Genomic DNA, 18928 nt, shown 5'->3' with positions numbered 1-18928 from the left:
TAGAAGCTACACGCAAAATATCAATTGAAAACGAAAAGCATCCCAAGAACTGGGATAATTAAGTTTTTTAAAAACTAATGTAACTTTTCAAAAGTCGATTTTTTCAAAAAAGTCATAGAACACTTTTTGTAGAAAATTTTATGCCCTACAATAAAGTATACGGATATTTTTTTCATATCTCTAATATTTTAGAAGCTAGAAGCGAAATATCAATTGAAAAGAAAAAATGGGATAATCATTTTCTAACTTCCCGCTAAGAAAATCGTCGATTTTCGAAAAACTTGGGTTTAGAAAGTTATTGGTTTCAACCCGATTTTCTCAAACTGAGTTTTCAGCAGGTGTCGACGTTTAGAGGTCCTAGGATGCTATTCTGAAATTTTTAGAGAGATTTTTAAAGTTATTATAAAATATATTTTTTATATCGCAGCAGACTAGGGTAAGTATTACCGCAGATTTTCTTGTTTTAATTATCAATACCCGGGAAAAAATGTTCAGGCCTGATCAGACATGAGCAGGGATGAGTCTTCAGGCCTGATCAGACATGAAAAATGACAATGCCTGATCAGGCATGTTCAGGTCTGATCAGGTATGTTCATGTCTGTTCATGCCCATTCTGGTAAAACAATTATATATAAAAAATGGTCCTATATAATTATATATAATTATGCATAACTATATACAATTATATATAATTATTTCTATAAAAATGAAAAATAAATAAAAAATATGGGAGTGTCTAGGATTCGAACCGTGGACCTTGCGCTCGAAAGTTCGCCTCGTTACCTGTTGACCTAAGAGATTGAGTTGAAAAATAGGTCTCGTACGAACTTCAAGTACTGAAAGTCTTACGACTCATGCCTGTTCATGTCTGATCAGGTCTGATCCTTTTTTCCCGGGTTATACGTGATAGATTCTTGGTCAAATAAATTTTATATCTATGAACAGACATGAACAGACATAACCAGGCATGAACAGGCCTGATCAGGCATGAACAGACATGAACAGGCCTGAGTGTATTTAACGCCTCAGATATGAACAGGCATGGACAGGTATGATCAGGCCTGAGCGTATTTAACGCTTCAGACACTAACAGGCATGAACAGACATGACCAGGCATGGACAGGTATGATCAGGCATGAGCGTATTTAACGCTTCAGACATGAACAGGCATGAACAGACATGACCAGGCATGGACAGGTATGATCAGGCATGAGCGTATTTAACGCTTCAGACATGAACAGGCATGAACAGACATGACCAGGCATGGACAGGTATGATCAGGCATGCGCGTATTTAACGCTTCAGACATGAACAGGCATGAACAGACATAACCAGACATGAACAGGCCTGATCAGGCATGAACAGACATGAACAGGGCTGAGTGTATTTAACGCCTCAGATATGAACAGGCATGGACAGGTATGATCAGGCCTGATCATGTTTAATTTCAGGCCTGATCATACATGAACAGGCATGGTCAGGCCTGATCATTTTTTTACGGGTAAATGGGTTATGACTTTTTTGATTAAAAAAAAATTATTTCTGTTAATTTAAACCTTTTGGAAAATAACTGCATAGTGGTTTGATATGTATGACAATTAATCAACTTGTTATTAATTAATAAAAATTAAGTAGTTACAAAAGTGAATAATTTTATGTTTTTTGAGAGTTTCAGTGTGAAAAGAGGTCGTCGTAAAACGTCTTTTTCTTTACATAAATGAGCTAATTAATATATTTTTTATGTTTAGAAGTTAGATAACCCTTTTTTAGAATCAAATATTTAATAAAAATTACATTTTGATCAGTGAAATTTATTTAATTAAGCATGCAGTAATTGGTACCGAGAAACCGCATGTGCGTGTGTTACTGCAATTTTCTCAGTCGACTACAGTAATAAGAGCGCCTCTATTTGTGTATGTCTGTGCCTATTACTGCGGACGTAAACACGGCTATTTTAAACCTCTGAATAAGCGCGTGAATCAAGTTGTCTCGAAGTGGCAAATAAAAATCTCGAAGAAAAGTTCAAAGAATACAAAGTTCGGAATTCTGGATAAATCACAATTTTATAAGTATCAGTATAGTGCAGGTACAAAAGTTACTTTGAAAATTTCCAAAGGAAGAACAAAATTCCCACTTGATTCCCACCATTTCTTCACTGGCCTTCGCAAACGGAAATTAAATTTCCAATGTCATCATTGGTCAAATAAATCAGAACTTTCTCGACTTCGTCGAATCCCAAGTCACTAAAAATTTCCCCAAAGCACTCACCGAACTTATTAACCAATCCCGGTCTCCTAACCCCCCTTCTATAGCAACTCATCAACCACCGGTCGCAATAACGGAAGGGTATTTCAAATTTTCCTTCCTCCATAATAGTCTTAACTTCCGGTTTTCTGGACCAGGTCATCAGTCTTCTGTCTTCCATTGCCAGCAAATCCCAACAACTGACACCGCCTACATAAGTTTTCTTAGCCCTCTCCAGTTCTTGTTCGCATTCCCACTCAATCATAGCCTTCTCACGTGTGCCGTAGGGGTCTGTAAATTCATCGTACCGACTGTAGGTAAACAGTCCCGCAGATTTCATCAAAATCAGATGTTTCCTCAACCCCCGATCCATCACAAACACACCGTATTCATAACAATCAATCATCTCGATTATTTTCTCCAGCCGTGAGAGATAAAGCGGCTGATTTGCGCGATAATTATAAAAATTACCTCCGTATTCTAACCAGCTGTAGATAAAGTAGTAATTTTTGCACCGAATTGCTAAGTCGATAGTAGTGACGCCTTGAGTTCTGAGCTCGGAACTAGCGCCACACTTGAGCAGCGCATCGACACTAGATTCCTTTTTATTCAAAACAGCCGCATCGAGTAATCTGACACCGCTGGCAGTTAATTCGTCGACATTTAAATTATAAATCCGGTGGGTTAGAAGTTTTTCGACCACCAGAGGGCAATCATTCATCACAGCTTCGTAAATCAATTCTTTTCCATGCTCTAGATCTATTTCAGAATGACGATCTAATAGTAAATCGACCATCGCACTATTTTTTCGGTGATCGGCGTAAAAAATCGGTAGCGAATTACTTTCGGAACGCGCGAGAACGTTTGCGGAATTTTGTAACAGAATTTCAATGGTTTTGATTTCGTCAGCATTGGCTGCGAAATGTAAGGGCGTGAATTTATACGGAAACACGAAATTGACATCAGCGCCATTGTCGATCATAAACTGAACTACGGAGGCATTTTTGGTGTCGATCGCGCGTTTGAGAGAATGGTTGAGAAGCTGCGGGTCATTTTTATGAATTCCGTTCGTGAGAAACAGCTTGAGAATATTCAAGTTTCCTGTGTCTGTCGCATCACAAAATGGCGTCTCGTTGTAGGAGTTAATGGCGGCCATGGACGCGCCGTGACTCAGAAGCAGAGCGGCTGCATGGTAGTTTCCGGTTTGAGATGCGATGTGCAGGGGAGTGTTCATACTTGAATCTCTGGCGTTGACATCAGCGTTCATTTTGAGTAACAGTTCGGTGGCAGGCTTGTTTGATGACAAAATGGCCGTGTGAAGGGGCGAGAAGCCATCTTGGTACATATAAGTCGATGCCTTGTTTATGTCAGCGCCATTTTGGATTAGAAATGACGTGACATCCAGCTGGCCTTGGACTATCGATTCGTGTAACGCAGGTCCGGAGAACCCTTGGGCGTTTAGGTCAACATAGCCGACCAAGTGGCGGATGAGGTCCAGGTTGCCTTTGTGGGTCACTAAGTACAGCAAAGTCTCTCCGAAGTAAACTGGGGCATTCGGGTCGGGTAGATTGGACACGATGGTTTTAATTGTTGCTGCATCGGATTTTTCGAGTGCTGACATCAATTCGTCGGGTTCGCAAGACATTTTGGTTGACCTGAAAATAAATTTCAGGTTAAGTTTAAAATATTCTTTTGATTTACGAAAATATTTGTGTCTTGTTGGTACTCTTTTCAAAAAGAATTTGATTTCTTATACGCGTAGCCATTAAAATAATGAAAATTTGGACTTTTTCATAAAATTTGAAAAATTAATTTTGGGAATTTTTTCTATTTTTGAAGATAACTTAGCGTTGTTGGTACTCAATTTAACGGAAATTTGATTTCCCACAAAAATAAAAAGACGAAAATTTACAAAAATTAGTTTTGAAAAAAAGTGAAGTAATCGATTTTTGAATGTGAATTTTTTTTGAATTTCAGAAAATTCACTAGCGTTGTTGATACTCATTTTAAAAGGAATGAAATTTTCTACAAAATTAAAAAAATAAAAATTGAAAAATCAAATTTTTCAAAATTCCAAAAAGTTTTCTTTAAATTTGTACAGTTGAATTTTTTCATCAGAATAATAAAATTTTAAATGCTCCAGTAGATCAGACAGTTGCCCCACAAATTTTAATATCTTATCGCGATTTTCTTTTATATATATTATCAATAACTCGATAAATTTAAATGAGTAAAATCTACAATATATAAGAATTGTATAAATACTTACTCTTATCGGCATTTACAAAAATAAATGCACTAAATAAATAATTTACGTATCAAAATATTTTCCTTCATGCCACGCTTACTAACTATCGTGTAATACTAAATTGTGTTGTGTATACTTGTGCAACACGTTCAACTGACAACCTGCGTGCGCATCTATAATGTATCATCCAACTGTAATATATATATATATATATATATATATATATATATATATAAACAAATATGTCATTCAATATATCTAATGTTTTAAATATTTATAATTTCAACAGCTCTATCTTTTTAAAAATCAATTTTAGAAAAAAAATGTATCAATACTTTTTTGTAGAAAATTTTGTCTTCTACAAAAAAGTATTCTTATGTTTTATCCGTATCTTTAATATTTTAGAAGCTACAAGCAAAATATCAATTGGAAAAAAAAACTTAAAAAACGGAACTAATCAATTTTTTTTTTTAAACTCCTGTAACTTTTTAAAAATCAATTTTTTTGACAAAGTCATTGAGTCCTTATTTGTAGTAAATTTCATACTCTACAAAAAAGTATAGAGATGTTTTATTCATATCTCTCATATTTAAGGCGTAAAAAATAATAGAAATAAAAAATTCAGTTTTTTTAAAAATAATTTTCCTGGAAAATAAAAATTTACTAGTTTCCAAGTTGTCGGGCCGGTTTAAAATGAAAATATAAATATATTTGTGATCAATCAACTTTCCTTTTTAATTAAAGGAAATTATAAACGAGAGCATTAACTCTCTCTGCAGTTTTAGTCGATCGTCGATGAGTATCGCGCGCTTTCAGTTGACATTCAAATTTAATTTTTAAAAATGTTTAAAATTTTTTTATCCATTGCAATAGTGGTAATAATAATAGTCATTACACTCTATTATTATTTGATAAAAAATTATAATTATTGGAGGAAACGAAAAGTGACCGGACCAAGTCCGCAATTAATATTCGGAAATACTAAAAAATCTTCTTTACTCGAGACCACTATTTCGGAGTGCATTAAAAATATATATGACAATTATCCTGATGAGCCTTACGTCGGAATTTACGAACTACGGACTCCGGTTTTATTGCTCCGAAATCCGGAAATAATAAAATTAGTTCTCATTAAAGATTTTTCACACTTTCAAGGTAATTTTTATTTTTAATAAAATCCGCGGGATGACTTTTGGGTTTTAAATGGAAATTGCGGAAAAAATTATGGAAATAGAGAAAAATTTATAATGACCTTTTTTGTAGAAAATTAAATTTCCTATAAAAAAGGTTCCCGAGTATTTTTACCTTAGGTGCATCCTTAAGTACATAAAATTAAAAAACACAAAATTTTAAATCGCGAACACTTCCGCGGATTAATTTTTTGATGGTTTTTTTCAAATTATAGGAAAATTTATGGAGATAGAGAAAAATTCATCATGACCTTTTTTGTAGAAAATTAAATTTCCTATAAAAAAGGTCCAGACGTGTTTTTACCTCTGACGCATCTTTGAGAAGATAAAATTGAAAAATACAAAATTTTTAACCGCGGAATTTCCGCGGATTAATTTTTTGATGGTTTTTCTCAAATTATGGGAAAATTTATGGAGATAAAGAAAAATTCATCATGACCTTTTTTGTAGAAAATTAAATTTCCTATAAAAAAGGTCCAGACGTGTTTTTACCTCTGACGCATCTTTAAGAAGATAAAATTGAAAAATACAAAATTTTTAACCGCGGAATTTCCGCGGATTAATTTTTTGATGGTTTTTCTCAAATTATGGGAAAATTTATGGAGATAAAGAAAAATTCATCATGACCTTTTTTGTAGAAAATTAAATTTCCTATAAAAAAGGTCCAGACGTGTTTTTACCTTTGACGCATCCTGGAGGAGATAAAATTAAAAAATACATAATTTTAAATCGCGAACACTTCCGCGGATTAATTTTTAAATGGTTTTTCTCAAATTATGGGAAAATTTATGGAGATAAAGAAAAATTCATCATGACCTTTTTTGTAGAAAATTAAATTTCCTATAAAAAAGGTCCAGACGTATTTTTACCTCTGACGCATCCTGGATAAGATAAAATAAAAAAAAACAAAATTTTTAACCGTGGAATTTACCGCGGATTAATTTTTCGATGGTTTTTTATTTTTAGTGGGAAAAGTTATGGAGATAGAGGAAAATTTATTATGACCTTTTTTGTAGAAAATTAAATTTCCTATAAAAAAGGTCCAGTCGTGTTTTTACCTTTGACGAATTCTTGAGAAGATAAAATTAAAAAACACAAAATTTTAAACCGCGAACATATCCGCGGATTAATTTTTGAATGGTTTTTTTCAAATTATGGGCAAAGTTATCGAGATAGAGGAAAATTTATTATGACCTTTTTTGTAGAAAATTAAATTTCCTATAAAAAAGGGCCAGACGTGTTTTTACCTCTGACGCATCTTTGAGAAGATAAAATTGAAAAATACAAAATTTTTAACCGCGGAATTTTCCGCGGATTAATTTTTCGATGGTTTTTTTTCAAATTATGGGGAAATTAATGGAAATAGAGAAAAACTGATCATGACCTTTTTTGTAGAAAATTAAATTTCCTATAAAAAATATCTCTATGCACTTTTTCGAAAAATGAATTTTAAAAAATTTATCGGCTCTTAAAGTTTTTAAGTGAAAAAAAAATTTTTTTTTCCCATTTTTATTTGAAAAAATGAAAATAATAATCATATTTAATTTTTTATTAAGGACGTGGGATAGCAATGAATGAGAATTCAGATCCACTATCAGCCAATTTAATAAATTTAACAGGAACAAAATGGCGGACCTTAAGGACAAAATTAACGCCAGCTTTCACTTCCGGTAAAATAAAAAATATGTTTGAAATGTTCGTTGACTCTTCAAATAAATTTCGGGTAATTATCTATATTTATAACGAATGAGAAAGGAAGTTAATGGGTAGAAAAAAATTAATTATTTAATTAACTTGTGAAATTTTTATAGAAATTTGTTGTAAAGTTTGCTGACGCGGAAGAAACGGTCGAGTTCCGCGACCTGGCGGCGAAATTTACAACTGACATTATAAGTACATGTTGTTTCGGATTGGAAACGAATACGATCCAAGACAACGATTCAGAATTCCGAAGTATGTGTCGAAAGGTATTGGATCCTTCATTGACTATTGGTTTGAAACGATTGGTACGATGGTACTTACCTGGATTATTCAAATACCTGCAGATGAGTTTGACGCCAATCGAGGTACGTTTATTTGAGGTTACTGACTAGGGTCAACTGGTATAGAAATAACGATTGATGTTAAAGAAACTTGTAAGATAAGTTTATGTAAGTAAATATAGGGAAAATTACCAACCGGTTTCCGTGGAAAAAACTACAAAATGTCATTCTTCCCTACCCGCCCCCATCCGTCGTAAAGTCGGAACTCAACCGAATAGATTTTTTCGGGCCTTTTTTTGATTTCTACTACTAAAGAACGTCGTAATAAACAAAAAACATTAGTATTGTGATGGTTTATTCCCAACAGAAGCAAAGTTACGGACTACTCTTCATAGAAATACATGGAAAGTGTCATCCTCATTTATCTCAATTTATCCTGATATAGGTTTAGATTCGAAAAGTAAATTTTTTTGAGGACTTTGAGGCGTTTTTTCTACTAGAGGACATTATAATGAACATACTCTCTAAATATGAATTAGTGATTTTTCACTAATTTCAAGTGAATATTTAAGGCTACAATCGTACCACGCAGAATTAGTGAATATTCACTAAATGAATATGTGAATATTAGAATTCACTGATTTGATAAGTGAATATGAGAATCCACTAAATTGAAAAGTGAATATGGGAATCCACTGATTTCATCGGTGAAAAAAAATATTATATTGCGAAAAAAAATATAAGACACTTGTAATTAGATCCGAAATGTGATTAATGTATTAGAATCATTACTTAGAGGAAGTATACATGATTTTGATTGATGAAAAAATCCCGGTGACTGCTGGGCTCGAACCTGCATCCTTCCGATTCAAAGTCTTTGATGCTATCCACTGCGCTGGCCTACGCATGTGCTCGCGTGAGTGTAAATAGTATAGTCGTTATGATACCAAACAATAACTGATGAAGAAATAAAAAATCCGTGATGTTATGATTGACGTACTCTTCATATAAATATATTATTGTTCTGTACTTATATTTTTTTTTATTTTGAAAGTTTTTTATTAAAATTTTTAAAAATAGCACCGTAATTATTAATTATATTTATATCTAGTAAAATATTTAATTACTTGCTAGTTAAAGTTACTAGTGAAATTGTGAAATTCATAAATTAAGAAGTGAATAACAGTTTCACTTGTAGAAATTATGAAAATATCGATAGTTCAGTAGTGAAAATCACTAATTTGCTAGTGAAAATTATAGTACTAAATTTATTAGTGAGAATTCACTAATTTGTTATTTGAATGCACTGATTATGAAGTGGATACTGCTTCACTAACGTAATTAATGAAATTTCCACTAATTCATGTTTAGAGAGTAGAAATGTTCAAAAAGCATCTTCCCTGATGCTTCTTATTTCGACTAGGAGTCACAAGTCAAAAATTTTTTTTAAAATACTTTTCGAGGTATTTCCTACTAGAGGACAAAAACGTTCCAAGAACAAACAACGTTAATATTGTAGAGTTTTCTTGTAGGGAAAAATCTACGGACCGAAGTGGAAAAACTCATTCGATTTTTCATTTTTTCCAGGTCAGCAATTATTTCATGAACTTGGTCAAGAACATGATTGACTACCGTATTGCCAACAATTATCATCGTAATGATATTTTGCAATTACTGATGAAATTGAAAGATCATAAATTAAGCATCGATGACAATAACAATCATGATTTTGATGATAAACATTCCGATATAAGTAAATACTATATTGTTTTTTTCATTATTCATGAAAATTTTCGGTATTAATTGATTTCTTATTCAGTTATCGATGATCGCACGATAGCGGCACAGGCCTACATATTCTTATTAGCTGGTTTCGAAACCTCTTCAACTACCATGAGCTTCACGATGTTCGAACTCGCGGTAAATCAAGAAATTCAACAGAAAGTTTACGAAGAAATCATCGAGAAAATAAAGAAATATGGAAAATTATCTTGGGACGCCATTGCGGAAATGGAATATCTCGACTGTGTAATCCGAGGTAATTTTTTGTCCCTTTTCTTCTAATTTCCACTTAGGGGTTTAATGGATCTTTGGCAAAACTCGATTCAAAAATTTGAAATCAAAATTTGGAATACATTTTTTTCTTTGTTAAGGCAATTAATTTTTTTTAATTACAGAAACCCTGCGGAAGCATCCGCCAGTTGGTCTAGTGCCACGGGTTTGTAACGAAGATTACATTCTGCCGACTACAAATTTGGTCATTGAAAAAGGAGTGACAGTTCTGATTCCAATCCATGCGATTCATCACGACCCAAAATATTACAAAAATCCCGAAAAATTTGATCCCGATCGTTTCTTTATGGATAAAAATAACAACAAACACCGCGACTGTGTTTTCTTACCATTCGGTGCCGGACCACGAATTTGTATCGGTAAGACTCAAGTTTATGGACCAATTGATCCTTAATTAGTCTAATTAGACTACTGTTATCATTACCCACGAGTTCCCATCATTTTCTAAGCCGCTGGGCGCAGGTTGGCAGCACGAGCCAAAGGCTCGTGCTGCCAACCTGCGCCAAAATCCCTTTCCACGGCGTTCTATCCCTCTAGTATCCAATCCGTCATGAAAACGTACTCATATAAAACTTGTTTGACGTTTCTAGGTTATAGATTCGCGCATGCGCAGACCAAAGCCGGTATCGTAGCGCTCCTGATAGACTACAAAGTTTCACTGGGTAAAAATATGGCGCCCACATTAGACTACGATCCGATAGCGAACATTCTGACAAACAAATTAGGAATCTGGTTGAAAATAAATTGGAGAAATAAATAAATATAATAATTCGTTTATTCGACGAATACATTCAATATATTGTCCCAGCACGAGATTAAACTTCGGGTATCGTCGGATTTTTACCCCCACTATGAACGTTCTATGAACAGTCAAATTCCATTGGGTCTGAAATTCCCCTCAATCTTGACCCCTTCCCCTTTCGAGTTACGCTGTCCCCCACTCGATACTACATATTTTTATCTGTGTCTTTATAATGGCATTATTCATATGAATGTCACAGCGCATGCGCGTAGGTGACTCTTCAAAGAAGAAGGGGCATTCCATAAGTCTGAATTTCCAAGATACTTCTTCTTCTTCATCAACTAGATGTCAGACTAAATGGAATTCGGCTGTACTGGATATTCTCCCACTTTTTTGCGCATGCGCAGTTTATAAGTGTTCGGTAGTAAGAGGAATTCCCAAAGTTCAATCTCTTACTGGGACCACAATTCACATTATATGTTAATCTTTATGATTAACTACTGATGGAACTTTATTAACTACATAAAATGTATAGTAATTACGGTTAAATAAAGAACATACTGAAGCAGTAGCTTCTAAAATTATTGTCAATGGTGAGAATAAAATCAAAATTATTAACATAACCGATGAAAGCATACTATAATTTTCAAATGGAAACGATTTAATGGAACCATAAATGTGCGAATAAACACCGACGATGCCGACGAAAGTAGCGGGTAAATCGATAAGGATGTGGTATTCTAGATCAATTATAAAGGGAAAAAAGCTACACAGAACTGTTATAGGTGACGTGTAATACGAGAAGTACGCAATAGCGACGAATATTTTATTTTTTAAAGGAATGAGATTGGAGATTACGACTAAGTCGTAACCATGGTGCCAACGTATACGTTGTTGGATAAAATCGGATATCGTGAATGGAGATTTTTCCCACATCTCGCCCTCGATGAAGTTGAAGGTGTAGCCGAGGCTGTCAGCTTTCAATGCGAAGAAACAGACCTCAGCTATGGAACTGTCCAGTCCGTTGTCGAAGGACACGCGTTTCTCGACACCAGCCTGAAAAAGGTCAAATAAGAAAATTAATCGAATAAATATCAGAGCTGGACCTTAAATGAATTACTGACCTGGGTGACGACGTAGGAACCTTTCATACTAAACAGCGGCCTGTGGAACATGAAGAACTGGAACCTGAGCTTGCCCATGTCGTCAGCGACTCTAACGCTGTCGGCTACGGTGGTGATCCAGTTGACGACGGTCTCGTTCGCGTAAGTGATGAGACCCTGGCCGAAAGGATGCTTGCCGTCGAGGACAAAGTTCAGGATCCCGTGGATCGAGTTCTCTGTGAGAAGAGTTTCTTCATCAAGATGGACGATCCAGTCATGGTCAGCCAGCTTGTTGACCCCGTCCTCAAGGCAGTACTGTAGTTTGCGTGCTTTGAACAAGGCCCCGGTCTTGGTCTGGTACTCGCTCGGAACCACCAGCTCCCGGATTCTTCTGTGCGACATCAATCCGATCGGCTTGTCACTGACGACTTCTATCTGGAAGTTTTTCAATCCCGCGTCCATGCACGTTTTCAAGTTACGCTTCACACCCGTTTTAACCAACTGCGGATAATCCCCGCGGGTGACTACCCGTATGTTTATAAATGGCGCCAACAATGGCGAACCTTTCAACTTAACCTTACCCGGAAACGCATCGTACATTATCAGGCCAAGGAAACAAAATAACATCTGTGGCAGCGAGATCAATGTCACCAGTTTAATACAGTTGAATAATATCATAAAACTACTATAATCACTTCTGTCATTTCCACTTAAATAACGATTAATTCGTACTTTGAGTGCTCCTATTAATATTGTCAAAAATACACAACAATGCAAAATATGTTTTATTTTATAACCCACCATTTTCTGTACTGGCACCTACTCGATATATATCTAGAGTTTTTTTAAATTAAAAAAATCTGATACTGAGTCATAAACATTTTGGAAGAAAGTTACATTTCATACTTAAATATCGCCGATAAGAGTCTTATCTTTGCAAAATTATTTTCATAATTCACCAACTTATGTTTAGTCATGTTGTGTTCATTCAAATGGAGAAATTATTTCCGAAAATAAAGTATGAATCAAAAGTTATGATTGCACAATATACCGCATTGGTAATACTGCAATATCACGTCACTTCGTCTCGGCTAACAATCACATGAGATCTGAAAAATTTCTTACTTTACTGCCCTCGGTGTGCAATACAGTCGACTCTGTCTAAAGGTTCTACGTCGGGACAGGACCATTGCCTAAAGGTTCCCTCCCCACCATCAGCACTTCCCCTACAATATATTCCCCTCGAGCGCCGAGGCGCACGCTAAAACGAACACATTGCGCAATGAACATAACCTCAAAAAAACGTCCATTTAAAGTTAGCGCTCGAAAACTGAATTGTGATTCGTCACTCGAGAGAGCGGGTGGGGGAATATCCGGGAACCTTTAGGCAGCGAACCTTTAGATAGAGTCGACTGTATACTATTTCCTCTTCCAATATTCAACCTAGGCATGCAAACAATCCTAACTACGACACTGTTACTGCACACAAAGTAGGGTTATAATGAGTGGAAAGGACGCAAAGTACCACTCCTGCGCTTATATTGCACTCATACGAATCCACGACGCTTTTTGACTCGCGTTCTTCCCACTTTACACACCTAGACTTTTTGAGACTCCTGGAATCGGAAGAGTTACTAGGCTCCCTTTAAAAAGGTATACGCGTGGAATACCCAGCTTAGATTCCCACACCGCGTTTTCAGATGGATTTCCCCATGGCTTCTTATAGAAATGCAGCATAGGTTCCTATAGAGATTCTAAACCCTTTCCCGGCTCGGAGTATCGGTGAGCCTAGGTGTGGAGTCATGTGGGGATAGAGCCAATTAAAGTCCGTTGTAAGACTGTATAAGTGAAAGTTCAGTTGTGGTAGTGTAGACAAGCGCCCCCTTCTACCATTTTTCCGGCCTCCTCTCTAGGAAGCAGACTACAGCTTTCTCATTTTAAGAATAAGACGTACGATTCAAATGAAGAGTAGGGATCCAAGGTCGACCGGGAGAGGACTAATGTGGATTTCCGATGAATTCCTATATTTTCCTACATAGGTTCCTGTATGAACCTGTACTTCCCTATTTTGATTCCCACGGATCCTTATGTGAATCCATAGTTTTCTCTATGAACTCATATATAAGCCTATTTGGATTTTTTCGATGAAGCTAAAAAGTTTTATTAGGTAATAAAACGGCATCAAAACTAAACTACGACCCAATAGCAAGCGTTCTGGCGAAGAAATTAGTGACATAGTTGAAAATAAATCGGAAACATAAAATAATAAATCGTTTATTCGACGAGTATATTCAATATACATCAATCTTTATGGTCAACTACTGGTTGCTCTTTATTAACTACATAAAATTCATAATAATTACGGTCAAAAAAAGCATACACTAAGGCAATACATTCTAAAAGTACTGTTAATGGTGAAAATATGAGTAAAACTCTCATCATAACTGATGAAAATGTACTGTAATTTTCGAATGAAAATGATTGAAGGGATCCGTAGATGTACCTATAAATAGTGACGATGCTGATAAAAATACCGAGCAAATCGATGAGGATGTGGTATTCTAGGTTAATTATAAAGGACAGTAAGCTACAAGTAATTGAGAAAGGTAATAATTGCAATGAGCACCACATAGAGGCGACGCATATTTTATTTTTTAAGGGGATGAGATCGGAGGTTATGACTAAGTAGAGACCATGGTTCCAACGCGTACGCTGTCGGATGAAGTCAGATATTGTGAATACAGACATTTCCCACATTTCGCCTTCGATGAAGTCAAAGGTGTACCCGAGGCTGTCAGCCTTCAGTGCGAACAAACAGTCCTCAGCTATGGAACCATCAAGTCCGTTGTCAAAGGATACATGTTTCTCGGCACCAGCCTGAGTCAAGGACAAATAAAGAAACTAATTGAATAAATATCAGAGTTAGATCCTTCGATGAGTTACTGACCTGGGCGACGAGGAAGGAACCCTTTATATTAAAAAGCGGCCTGTGGAACATACGGAACTGGAACCTGAGCTTACCCATGTCTTCAGCGACTCTGAAGCTGTCAGCCACGGCAGTGATCCAGTTGACGACGTTCTCACTCGGGTGAGTGTTGAGGCCCTGGCCAAAAAGATGCTTGCCATCGTGGACGAAGTTGAGGATCCCGTGGATCGAGTTCTCTGTGAGAAGAGTTTCTTCATCAAGATGGACGATCCAGTCATGGTCAGCCAGCTTGTTGACCCCGTCCTCAAGGCAGTACTGTAGTTTGCGTGCTTTGAACAAGGCCCCGGTCTTGGTCTGGTACTCGCTCGGAACCACCAGCTCCCGGATTCTTCTGTGTGACATCAATCCAATCGGCTTGCCAGTGACGACTTCTATCTGGAAGTTCTTCAATCCCGCGTCTATGCACGTTTTCAAGTTGCGCTTCACGCTCGTTTTAACCAACTGCGGATAATCCCCGCGGGTCACTACCCGTATGTTTATAAATGGCGCCAACAATGGCGAGCCCTTTAACTTAACCTTACCCGGAAACGCATCGTACATTATGAGGCCGAGAAAATTAAATAACATATGAGGCAGTGAGATCAATGTCGCCAATTTAATACAATTTAGTAATATTGTGAAGGTAGAATAATCAATGTTGTCATTTCCACTTAAATAACGAGATATTCGCACTTTGAGTGCTCCTATTAATATTGTCAAAAGTACACAAGAATGCAAAATGTGTTTCATGCTATAACCAAACATTTTGTATATTTACACTCACTCAATATCCAGATGTCTTTGAATTAAAAAAATCCAATACTGAGTAATAAACTTTTGGAAAGGAGAATATTGTCTCTCAATATTTTCGATAAGAATCTTATCTTTGCAAAGTTGTTTCCATAATAAGCGAGTTAATGTTTAATTATCCTGTGTTTATTTTGAATTAATATTTTATCCAAAAACGAAACCAAAACAATGAGAACGATTATTGCATAATTTATCTCATTAGTAATGCTCAAATGCTCCGTCACTTTAGTTGTCATACACTTGAATACTAATTATAACACTTTTTTCTCTTGGAAGTTAAATTGACACGGCTCAATCTTCGAAATGATGTTTTTACTTTTGCACGTTTACTTTTCACTGAGATACCAGTAGTTTTGTAAGCTATCAGAGGGAAACTTGGCGTCACGAGCCATAGGCGAGCGCTGCCAACTTACGCCCAAATCCGTTTCCACGGAATTCCATCCCTTCAGTATCTAATGTCTTAAAAAAGTGCTGACTTAAGGCTTGTTTAACACTTAGGTTCTGGATTCGCGCATCCATAGACCAAAGCCAGTAATGTAGCCAGTGCAGCCAGATCGCGGACGAAAAGTTCCTCTTCCCAAGCAAAAATATTCCTAAATGTAGCGTTCGTATCCCTTCCACGTTGGACCTTGAAACAAGATTCCATGTTCAGGCGAGTCGTTGTGAAATTACAGTCGACTCTGTCTAAAGATTCCACGTCGGGACAGGACCATTGCCTAAAGGTTCCTTCCCCACCATCAGCACTTCCCCTATAATGTATTCCCCTCGAGCGCCGAGGCGCACGCTAAAACGAACACATTGCGCAGTAAACATAACCTCAAAAAAACGTCCATTTAAAGTTAGCGCTCGAAAACTGAATTGTAATTCGTCACTCGAGAGAGCGGGTGGGGGAATATCCGGGAACCTTTAAGCAATGTATCCTGGAACCTATAGACAGCGGGAACCTTTAGGCAGAGAACCTTTAGACAGAGTCGACTGTAGAGAGAGCGCGTAGAACTTGCGTCAGGGGTGGATTATAGAATTTAGATGAGAAAACAAAAGACTTTTTTCTTACAATATTCACCCTGGCGGTTTTGAATCACCCTGGGAGTGGAAACACGGTGGAATCACGATGGATCCAGGGTGGTTACACGATGTACCCATCCTGATTCCACGGTGATAAAATGAAAAAAGGCCCACCGTGTAACCATCGTGGTTCCACCGTGATTCCACCGTGTTTCCAGGGTGATTCAAAACCACCAGGGCAACCTAGACATTAATAAATCCTAATTCCGACAATGTTGCAGTACACAAAGTAGAGTTAAAGTGAGTGGGAAGGGACACACAGTACCATTTCTGCGCTAAGTTGCACGTGTACGAATCCACGACACTTTTTGATTCGCGGACACCCCACTTGATACACACCGAGACTCCGAGACTACTAAAATCTAGCTTAGATTCCTACACCGCATTTTCGGATGGATTCCCCAATGGCTTTCAATATAAGCCCAGCATAGATTCTTCTCTAGCAGATCCGAATTACGGTAAATTACCGTACTTTACTGTAAAATACCTTCACTGGACTATGATCCAAAAGCAAACATTCTGGTGAACAAATTAGGGATATGGTTAAAAATAAATTGAACAAAGAAAAAAATTAATCGTTTATTCGTCAAGTATATTCAATATACATCAATCTTTATGGTCATCTACTGATCGCTCTTTATTAACTACATAAAATTTATAGTAATTACGGTCAAAAAGAGCATACACTAGGGCAATGCATTCTAAGACTACTGTTAATGGTGAAAATAAAAGTAAAATTTTCGATACAACTGATGAAAGTGTACTGTAATTTTCGAATGAAAATGATTGAAGGGATCCGTAGATGTACGTATAAATAGTGATGATGCTGATAAAAATACTGGGCAAATCGATGAGGATGTAGTAGTCTAGGTTAATTACGAAGGTCAGAAAGCCAGAAATAATTGAGAAAGGTAATAGTTGCAATGAGATCCACATAAAGGCGACGCATACTTTATTTTTTAAGGGAATGAGATTGGAGGTTATGACTAAGTAGATGCCATGGTTCCAACGCGTACGCTGTCGGATAAAGTCGGATATTGTGAATACAGACATTTCCCACATCTCGCCTTCGATGAAGTCGAAGGTGTACCCGAGGCTGTCGGCCTTCAGTGCGAAGAAACAGTCCTCAGCTATGGAACCGTCCAGCCCATTGTCAAAGGTCACGTGTTTCTCGGCACCAGCCTGAGGCAGGTCAAATAAGAAAACTGATTAATTAAATATCAGAGCTAGATCATTCGACGAGTTACTGACCTGGGCGACGAGGAAGGAACCCTTTATACTAAAAAGCGGTCTGTGGAACATACGGAACTGGAACCTGAGCTTGCCCATGTCATCAACGACTCTACAGCTGTCGGCTACGGTAGTGATCCAGTTGACGACGGTTTCGTTCGCGTAAGTGATGAGACCCTGGCCGAAAGGATGCTTGCCGTCGAGGACAAAGTTCAGGATCCCGTGGATCGAGTTCTCTGTAAGAAGCGTTTCTTCATCAAGATGGACGATCCAGTCATGGTCAGTCAACTCGTTAACCCCGTCCTCGAGGCAGTACTGTAGCGCGCGTGCTTTAAACAAGGCCCCGGACTTGGTCCGGTACTCGCTCGGAATCACCAGCTCCCGGATTCTTCTGTGTGACATCAATCCAATCGGCTTGCCAGCGACGACTTCTATCTTGAAGTTTTTCAATCCTGCGTCCATGCACGTTTTCAAGTTACGCGTCACATTCGTTTTAACCAACTGTGGATAATCCCCGCGGGTCACTACCCGTATGTTTATAAATGGCGTCAACAATGGCGAGCCTTTTAACTTAACCTTACCCGGAAACGCATCGTACAGTATTAGGCCAAGCATATTAAATAATATATGAGGCAGAGACATCAATGTCGCGAATTTCATAAAATTTAGCAATATTGTCAAAGAAGAATAATCACATTTGTCATTCCCACTTAAATAACGATACATTCGTACTGCAAGTGCTCCTATTAATATTGTAAAAAATACACAGCAATGCAAAATATGTTTCATTTTATAACCCACCATTTTATATACGGGCACCTACTCGATATATATTTAATGTTTTTTTAAATTTTAAAAATTCGATACTGAGTCATAAGCATTTTGGAAGAAAGTTAAATTTGGTATTTAAATATCGCCGATAAGAGTCTTATCTTTGCGTAATTATTTTCATAATTCATCAACTTATGTTTAGTCATGTGTTTATTCGAATAAAGAAAGTATTTGCGAAAAAAAAGGTATGTATTGTCATCCCAACAAGAGAATGCACCTCGGGTGTCGTCGGTTTTTACTCCCACTCTGGATGTTTTATGTGTTGAATGTTCTCCCACTTTTCTGTGCGCATGCGTTGTTCATAAATGTTCGGTGGTGGGGGCAATTTCCGAGGTGTATTTTCTTACTAGTACAAAATACAGACCGCACATTGATGCACTACTGTCTAATCTAGCGAAGTGTTCTTAAATTGTCTGACAATATTCGTTTGTTTAAGAGAAAATCT

The 18928-nt window shown here is 36.8% G+C and overlaps 5 protein-coding genes across 5 annotated transcripts; 1 reads left to right on the top strand and 4 right to left on the bottom strand.

The window, feature by feature from the left end:
- Nucleotides 1-155: 155 nt before the first annotated feature.
- On the bottom strand, nucleotides 156-4639 carry LOC130674658 (putative ankyrin repeat protein RF_0381). Its single transcript, XM_057480060.1, has 2 exons — nucleotides 4514-4639; nucleotides 156-3899 (listed from the first exon to the last, which is right to left on the bottom strand). The coding sequence occupies exon 2, from the start codon at nucleotides 3887-3889 to the stop codon at nucleotides 2153-2155; it is 1737 nt and encodes a 578-aa protein (XP_057336043.1). The 5' UTR covers nucleotides 3890-3899; nucleotides 4514-4639; the 3' UTR covers nucleotides 156-2152.
- Nucleotides 4640-5265: 626 nt separating this feature from the next.
- LOC130674659 (cytochrome P450 6B5-like) lies at nucleotides 5266-11610 on the top strand. The gene is made up of 7 exons (XM_057480061.1): nucleotides 5266-5647; nucleotides 7239-7405; nucleotides 7494-7748; nucleotides 9252-9417; nucleotides 9484-9702; nucleotides 9842-10096; nucleotides 10328-11610. Exons 1-7 carry the CDS (start codon nucleotides 5335-5337, stop codon nucleotides 10495-10497), a joined length of 1545 nt encoding a protein of 514 aa, XP_057336044.1. The 5' UTR covers nucleotides 5266-5334; the 3' UTR covers nucleotides 10498-11610.
- On the bottom strand, nucleotides 10500-12387 carry LOC130674660 (beta-1,4-mannosyltransferase egh-like). The gene is made up of 2 exons (XM_057480062.1): nucleotides 11604-12387; nucleotides 10500-11535 (listed from the first exon to the last, which is right to left on the bottom strand). Exons 1-2 carry the CDS (start codon nucleotides 12384-12386, stop codon nucleotides 10960-10962), a joined length of 1359 nt encoding a protein of 452 aa, XP_057336045.1. The 5' UTR covers nucleotide 12387; the 3' UTR covers nucleotides 10500-10959.
- Nucleotides 12388-13712: 1325 nt separating this feature from the next.
- LOC130674536 (beta-1,4-mannosyltransferase egh-like) lies at nucleotides 13713-15381 on the bottom strand. Its single transcript, XM_057479888.1, has 2 exons — nucleotides 14530-15381; nucleotides 13713-14459 (listed from the first exon to the last, which is right to left on the bottom strand). Exons 1-2 carry the CDS (start codon nucleotides 15310-15312, stop codon nucleotides 13884-13886), a joined length of 1359 nt encoding a protein of 452 aa, XP_057335871.1. The 5' UTR covers nucleotides 15313-15381; the 3' UTR covers nucleotides 13713-13883.
- A 1647-nt stretch (nucleotides 15382-17028) lies between these two features.
- Nucleotides 17029-18607, bottom strand: LOC130674257 (beta-1,4-mannosyltransferase egh-like). The gene is made up of 2 exons (XM_057479526.1): nucleotides 17674-18607; nucleotides 17029-17604 (listed from the first exon to the last, which is right to left on the bottom strand). Exons 1-2 carry the CDS (start codon nucleotides 18454-18456, stop codon nucleotides 17029-17031), a joined length of 1359 nt encoding a protein of 452 aa, XP_057335509.1. The 5' UTR covers nucleotides 18457-18607.
- Nucleotides 18608-18928: the final 321 nt, after the last annotated feature.

This window comes from Microplitis mediator, chromosome 9 (assembly GCF_029852145.1).
Source record: "Microplitis mediator isolate UGA2020A chromosome 9, iyMicMedi2.1, whole genome shotgun sequence".
Lineage (NCBI taxonomy): Eukaryota > Metazoa > Arthropoda > Insecta > Hymenoptera > Braconidae > Microplitis > Microplitis mediator.
Note: the sequence above shows the minus strand (reverse complement) of the source record. Positions and strands in the feature narration are given on the sequence as shown.